Here is a 7,825-nt window from a genome sequence, read left to right as displayed (position 1 = left end):
GTTAGATTCATTTTACCTCGGTCGCTCCATACACATTGATTTGTCGATCGAGACCCATGACATGCATGTCATGACAAAAAAACTATACAAAAAAGATACTCCCTATGTTTCATAATACGGTGTCAATAGATTTTTTTTGGAAATCAAACATCATCAACTTTGACCAAGTTTGTAGAGAAATATCTACATAAATAGTATCAAATTAATATCACTGAATAAAACACATGATATACTTTCATATATTTATTTTGTATTATTTGTATTGGTATTTATCTTAAAAACCTTGGTCAAACTTTGTGATGTTAGTTTTTATGATAAATAATATGCACTACATCATGGAATGGAAGAGGTATGATATATCTACATCAAATGGATTGTATATCTAAATGGCATAGGTAGACCCTAATAGTTGTTGACAAATCGATCGTGTCGACCTATATTTTATAAGTCTTTCAGAATCTCACTTGCTTGACTCGTATTCACCGGACTATCTGGTAAGTGGCTTAGCTAGAGGGTGGAAAGCTTGTATATATTGTAGTAGAAAAATTCCTAGAAGCAGCAGTATTGTAGTAAGACCGCCTACGCACATATCTTCTACCAACTGGGTATGTTGACGATCAAGTCGCCACTATTGGTACAGTACAATAACCTCATGAGACGCATGTACGCTCACATCACACATGTAGCATCTCATATCTATTTACATAAACTTTCAAAGATCCATAACCTTCACCTAGTGAAAAAGTCTCTTGGTCATTATAAGCATATAATTGACGTGGGGTGCACCGTGTGGGCACCTTGATGCTCATGCTCATTTATTTTGTTGTCAAAGAAAAATACAAGTAATTTAGATGAAGAAAAGTCGGACCTTTCGAACATTAATAACGTTTGGTTGAAAACAAAGTCTGAACTAAAAGATCAAAGTTCAATCTGGACAAATTCAACTAAAGCAACATTTCTATACAACACGACGTCTACCATAAATATGAGCCATCAATATATAGAAGCGATGAGACCCATCACAGTGCGCTGAGAACCAATATCAGAAACAATGGGTTTCTCTTCTTCCTCGCGGCGCTTATGCGTACCTTCGGTGCTACTGGTTTGCCTTTCCATGATTTTATGCAGAGCACAAGGAGGATCATCTCGCAAGGTAATTTATGCTTCTGTAGTTTTATAAATTATTTAACGGTTTTTGGTGCTTCATACAAGCTAACCCTCTACATGCGTGTATCCATGCGTCTGTTGTGTTTAGCTCTACATAGTTTACCTTGGTGACGTGAAACATGATCACCCCGATCACGTCGTGGCCTCGCACCATGACATGCTCGCCGGTCTTCTCGGAAGCAAGGAAGAATCTGTTGCATCTGTGGTGTACAACTACAAGCATGGCTTCTCCGGCTTTGCTGCCATGCTTACACCAGAACAAGCAAAGCAACTTGCAGGTAGGAAGCCGTCGTCGTCATGGACAACTAATGAATTAGCTCTCATTTATGCTTGCATATTAAGCTCGGTAGTTGAGCAATTATCATGTGATGTGATGCGTGCAGAGTTTCCGGACGTCATCAGCGTCGAGCGGAGCAAAACACACACCACAACCACCACAAGGAGTTGGGACTTTCTTGGCGTCAACTATCAGACGCCGGCTAGTGAGCTGCTCCATGGAACCAACTACGGGGAGGATTGTGTTCAAAATAACTATGGGGACGATGTAATCATCGGGGTGGTGGATACTGGTAAGTTATCAACCACTGTTTGAACCCGTACAGTGATTGTATTGTCTCAGATCTATGTATGCATCCGTGTGTTTCATTTCAGTTTTGGTATTTTTTCTCAAGAGGACTGAGAGATAACTATTCACTCTTACTTACTACATTGATCAGGACCATCTGATCATTGCAAAAGAAATAAGATGAACCCTAATGTGACGGCTATTAGTAGTTCGACTAAGAATTTTAATTTGGCCCCGTTTCTTTCTTATATAAACCGACTAATCAGGGATATGGCCGGAGTCAAGAAGCTTCAGTGACAAAGGGTACGGGCCAATACCATCAAGGTGGAAAGGAAAGTGCCAAGTCGGGCCAGACTGGGGCATCAATAATTGCAGCCGCAAGATCATCGGCGCAAGGTTCTATAGCGCCGGAATCTCCGATGAAATACTCAAGACGAACTCGCTCTCGCCACGGGACAACCATGGCCACGGCACGCACTGTGCATCAACTGCGGCGGGCTCAGCCGTGGAGGCAGCAAGCTTTCATGGCCTCGCCAAGGGGGTTGCACGGGGAGGTGCGCCGCGCGCTCGCATAGCGGTATACAAAACCCTGTGGGAAACTCCTCGTGGTCCGCAAGGAGGTACAGCAGGCGTGCTAGCCGCCATCGACGATGCGATCTATGATGGAGTAGACGTCTTGTCTCTCTCCCTCGGTGTCCCGGGCGAGAACTCTTTTGGTGCTCTGCACGCCGTTCAAAAGGGGATCACCGTCGTGTACACGGCCGGCAACAATGGCCCCATACCACAGACGGTTGGGAACACTTCGCCGTGGGTCATCACGGTGGCAGCAACCAAGGTTGATCGGTCGTTTCCCACGGTGATCACGCTAGGAAACAGGCAACAAATAGTGGTAAGTACCTAAATCATTATTATTTTTTAAGAAGGAGGAAACGAGCCTCCGGCCTCTGCATCAATCGATGCATGCAGCCATAAGTAGCTAAATCATAGATGGTGAAAAATGAACATATCGAAAGAGCCAGAAGGGAGTGTGTATATTAACTCTTGAACAAACTAAGTGGCCGTTTTATTTTGCAGGGACAATCTCTCTATTACCAAGCCAAGAACTCGTCTGGGAGCAGTTTCAGAGATCTTATCTTAGCCGAGTAAGTAAATTATACTGTAATAAGCTACCTCACGGGTTTTGAATTTGTCTCGCAATCCTAAGCCCAACTTCACTCGCATCTGTAGGTTATGTACCACGGATGAACTTAATGGGACCGACGTGAGCGGGATGATCCTTGTCTGCGTACCGTCGCGAAGGGATGAAAGTGTGCTAACACCACTGGTAACTTTCCCACAAGCATCACAATATGTCCGGAATGGCGGAGGATCTGGTCTCATTTTTGCCCAATATACTAACGACCTTTTAAGTGAGACGGCAAAACTTTGCAACGGGATTGCCTGTGTTTTCGTGGACCCTGACACTGGGGAGAGGATCCGCAAATACTACTTCTTGGACGCCACCAGGTACCTTTTCATCTAGTAGTGTTTTTCAATGTGTTTGTTTGATCAAGTGGCCTTCTCATCAACGGACAAAACTTTTTTTTATTTTTTTACTATGAGCAGCTCTCCAGTTGCGAAGATCGAACCAGCAAGAACCGTTACAGGGAAAGAGATACTGGGGCCAAAAGTGGCATCATTCTCCTCAAGAGGTCCATCGCGTGATTACCCCGATGTTATCAAGCCTGACATAGCAGCACCTGGAGCCAACATCTTGGCAGCTGTGGAAGATTCCTACAAGTTCATGTCTGGGACGTCTATGGCAGCCCCGCATGTATCAGGCATCGTTGCGCTACTCAAGGCTCAACACCCACACTGGTCTCCTGCCGCGATAAAATCAGCCATCATCACCACAGGTAAAAAACACGAACCATCTGCCAGCAATAACTTTGTTTCTCGCAAAACAGAAAAAAGCCATAACTTTGTAAAGGAGGAGCATCCGAAGATTCCCAGTTCATCTGTTTTTTCATGCATGGTTGTGAAGCCCATATAACGGACGAGCGTGGCATGCCGATACTGGCGGAAGGGCTGAGTCGGAAGACCGCCGACCCGTTCGACTATGGTGGCGGCAACATCAACCCCGGAGGCGCGGCCGATCCCGGCCTTGTCTACGACATTGATCCCCGTGAGTACAACAAATTCTTTGGGTGCACCATCATCAGGAGGACGACCGTGAGTTGCGACGAGACGACCCTACCAGCATACCACCTGAACCTGCCGTCCATTGCGGTGCCTGAGCTGAGGCGTCCGATCACACTGTGGAGGACAGTGACAAACGTCGGTAAGGTTGATTCTGTGTATCATGCACAAGTCCAGAGTCCTACTGGAGTCAGGATGGAGGTTGAACCAATAGTGCTCGTGTTCGACGCCATGAACAAAGTTCATACATTTAAGGTGAAGTTGTCACCAATGTGGAAGCTGCAAGGGGACTACACCTTTGGCAGCATTACTTGGCGCAAGGAGCACAAGACAGTGAGGATTCCTGTTGCGACTCGAATGACGATCCATGATTTTTATGCAGATGTAGCGTAATTAAGTAGCCGGGGTGGAACATATGTATAGGAAATTGTGCTCTTATTATATATATATATACCACTTCCTTCGTCTGGGTTTATTGTGCCTCCTCATATTTTGGGGCAGAGCTTTGATCATCTATATCAGTAAGAAAAATTAAAATATATATTAGGAAATATACAATTGGATTGTACATTTCTGAAAGGAGGTTAACCATAAGCGTATGCATCGAACATTGCACACATATTGTTAATGATACAAAATCCAGCAGTTAAACAATATCGATCTAGAAATAAAGCAAAAGAAACCCCGAGAATGCATGCCTCACGACAGTAACTTCATCAGATAGCCACTAACCCAATCATACAGGAAAAAATTAAAATGAAAAATACACAACTTGTAGGCTACACCCTGAAGAAGAAATCGCCACACGTGCGTCGATGATGATGACTCCAACCCAAGGTTAAACTCTAGATTCTCATCCCCAAACCAAAGTTTCAATCCACCATCTTCAGTAAGAACAAAATGCAAGCTTGCGTTGACATATCTTGATTATAGATCTTGTGTTTTCACCGGAGAGGATAACTCATCATAAATCAGTCTCTACCATCATCCCTTACCGGCTACTGATTTCTTGATAAACATATACATCTGGAGAAAACACCGGAAGACAAAGACGTCCTATACCATCTGTCTCTTGCCACTGTCGCACCACCTTTTTTCTTGAAACAGAGGCATAAGATTTGCCTCGTCTATTAAAGAAGGATAGAATAGAGTTTGAGAGTTTTACAAGAATCCCATGAACACGACATGCCAATTACTCACGCCTAATGATATTCCCTAGCTGTTTAGCACCCGCACCACCTTCAATCTAGCAGCAACATGCTAAACATCACGAATTACACCTTTGCTTGCTTCTTATTGAAAAAAGAATGATGAGACGATACACATATTCACTGGACAAGTACGTGCCTAAACATGTAGGTTCCCATCGTCTGTTGAGGAATCACGATCAATCAAGCTCCAATTGCTAAATATTACTGCTACTACTAGTACACTGACCATAACATACTTTTATACGGTTGTGGTGAACCATCCAGGAAGTGACGAAGAAGATTGTTCCATTATCATGAGGTCGATCGAATTTGGTTGTAATCTTAATGATCAGCTTCGTTGCTGGTCCATCAATCAATCACCAATCCAACCGCCCCTGGCTAGCCAAGTCAACTGAGCGTAGCTTAGATATTTAGATCCCTTGTGGTGGGGTCTGTTTATCTGGACTTAAGTCCTGAATTTCACATAGGTTCTTGCGTTTTTTAGAGGATATAATTGAGATAGGTACCCACACATCTTCTACCAACTGGATATGTTGATGATCAACTACTTTTTTTTGGGAACCCCAAGTACACTTGCATCTCATGTCTATTAACATGACCACGTGCTTTGCTCACCTTTTAAAGATCCATAACTTTTACCAGCAAAAAAACTAGAGAAAAAGTAGGTTGGTCATTATGACCATAATTGACGTATGGTGCACCGTCTGGCACCTTGATGCCCATGCTCATTTATTTTGTTCTCAAAAGAAACTGCAAATAATTCATATGAAGAAAAGTCGAACCTTTCGGACATGCATAACTTTATGTTGGAGAAAAGTCTGACCTGAAAGAACAAAGTTCAATCTGGACAAATTCAACTAAAGCAACATTTCTACACACCGCGGCGTCTACTTAAGTACGAGCCCTCAATAGCAGTGATGAGACCATCACAATGAACCTAAGAACCGATAGCTGAAACAATGGGTTTCTCTTCTTCCTCGCGGCCCTTATGTGTAGCTTGTTGCCTCTCGACTCTCTGAAACACAGCACGCACGAGAGATTTTGCGCAGCGAGCTTTCAGCTGCTTTTCTGCTTTCTTCTCCTTTTATTCCTTAACTGAAATGAACGTGCCGCGGTTCCAGCGCTCCGACTGGATCGTGTCATCCCACGATCGAGCACTTGGTCCACGGCGAGCTAAAACTCCTCCCAGATCGCACGAACGCGTCTTGCGGGAGGGACTAACTAACCTGACGAAAAGGAAATGCTAACTGAATCTATCTGCTAACTGAAGACTAAACTGAACCTGCTAGCTAACCTAGCTTATTGTGCAACAAACTCCCCCTAAGCTAGATTTGCTTGCATCTGATGACTCCCACTCGATCACGCATCTCCTGGAAATGGGTCCGTCCGAGCGCCTTGGTGAAAATGTCCGCAAGCTGATCGCCGGTCCGCACATACTGAACATTGATGCTGCCGTCCTCGACGCACTGACGGATGAAATGGTAGCGCAGCTCAATGTGTTTGCTCCTGTCGTGGAAGACAGGGTTTTTGCTCAGCGCGATCGCTGACTTGTTGTCGATGCAGAGCCTGATGGCGCCGTCGTCACGCCCAAGTAATTCTCCGATCAGCCGCCTGAGCCAGATGCCCTGACAGGCAGCTCCAGCCGCGGCGACGTACTCCGCTTCGCACGAGGAGAGTGCGACGATCTTCTGCTTGGCTGACTGCCACGACACCGGACTGCCTCCGAGGAAGAAGATGGTGCCGCTCGTGCTCTTGCGGTCATCCAAGTCTCTCCCGAGGTCCGAGTCGCAGTAGCCGACGAGCTCCGCGCCGCGCTCCTGCCAGGCATAGCAACACCCTAGTTGCCGTGTGCCGGCGACGTACCTGAGAAGCTGCTTCACAGCGGCCCAGTGTTCGCTTGTCGGTGCCTCCATGAACCTGCTGACATACCCGACAGCGTAGGTGATGTCAGGTCGCGTATGGGTGAGGTAGCGTAGGCTTCCCACCACGCTCATGTAGTATGTGGCGTCCACGAGTTCGCCGGCCCCCTCCCGCCTGAGCTTGAGGCGCGGCTGCATCGGCGTGGCCACGGGGTGACAGTCGGCCATGTCGGCCTTCTCTAACAGCTTGCCGGCGTACGAGGACTGCGCGATGACGATCCGGCCCGGCCTTTGGTCCACCTCGATGCCGAGGTAATAGCTCAGTAGTCCCAGATCGCTCATCTTAAAGAGCCCCATCATCTCCTTCTTGAACTCAACGATCGCCGCCGTGGACGCTCCGGTGATGATCAAGTCGTTCACGTACACGCCCACCAGGAGCCGTCCGCCGTGGCCAGCGCGCGTGTACACTGCGTGCTCGGATGGGCATTTCTGGAAGCCGAGAGCATTGAGGCTGCTGTCGAGCTTCGCGTACCACGCCCTTGGTGCCTGACGCAGCCCATAGAGCGCTTTGTGCAGCCGGAGCACCTTGCTCGTCGCGCCAGCGTGCTCGAATCCGGGAGGCTGCACCACATACACCTCCTCCTCAAGTTCGTCGTTGAGGAAGGCCGATTTGACATCCAGGTGGTGCACCTCCCACCCTTCCTGTGCGGCTGCGGCGAGCAACACACGCACGGAGTCGAGACGGGCCACCGGGGCGAAGACTTCTTCAAAGTCGATGACGGCGCGCTGCACAAAGCCCTTCGCCACCAGACTGGCCTTGTGTTTGATCACCTCGCCGGCGGCGT

At 47.0% G+C, this 7,825-nt stretch overlaps 1 protein-coding gene across 1 annotated transcript; it reads left to right on the top strand.

Moving 5' to 3' along the window:
• Positions 1-1,007: 1,007 nt before the first annotated feature.
• On the top strand, positions 1,008-4,385 carry LOC123442334 (subtilisin-like protease SBT3.8). The gene is made up of 8 exons (XM_045118340.1): positions 1,008-1,153; positions 1,256-1,445; positions 1,551-1,736; positions 1,999-2,621; positions 2,807-2,874; positions 2,960-3,238; positions 3,338-3,627; positions 3,756-4,385. The coding sequence occupies exons 1-8, from the start codon at positions 1,052-1,054 to the stop codon at positions 4,301-4,303; spliced, it is 2,286 nt and encodes a 761-aa protein (XP_044974275.1). The 5' UTR covers positions 1,008-1,051; the 3' UTR covers positions 4,304-4,385.
• The last annotated feature ends 3,440 nt before the right edge of the window (positions 4,386-7,825 follow it).

This window comes from Hordeum vulgare, chromosome 3H (assembly GCF_904849725.1).
Source record: "Hordeum vulgare subsp. vulgare chromosome 3H, MorexV3_pseudomolecules_assembly, whole genome shotgun sequence".
Lineage (NCBI taxonomy): Eukaryota > Viridiplantae > Streptophyta > Magnoliopsida > Poales > Poaceae > Hordeum > Hordeum vulgare.
The sequence above is the reverse complement of the archived record's forward strand: the minus strand, read 5'-3'. Positions and strand labels throughout refer to the sequence as shown.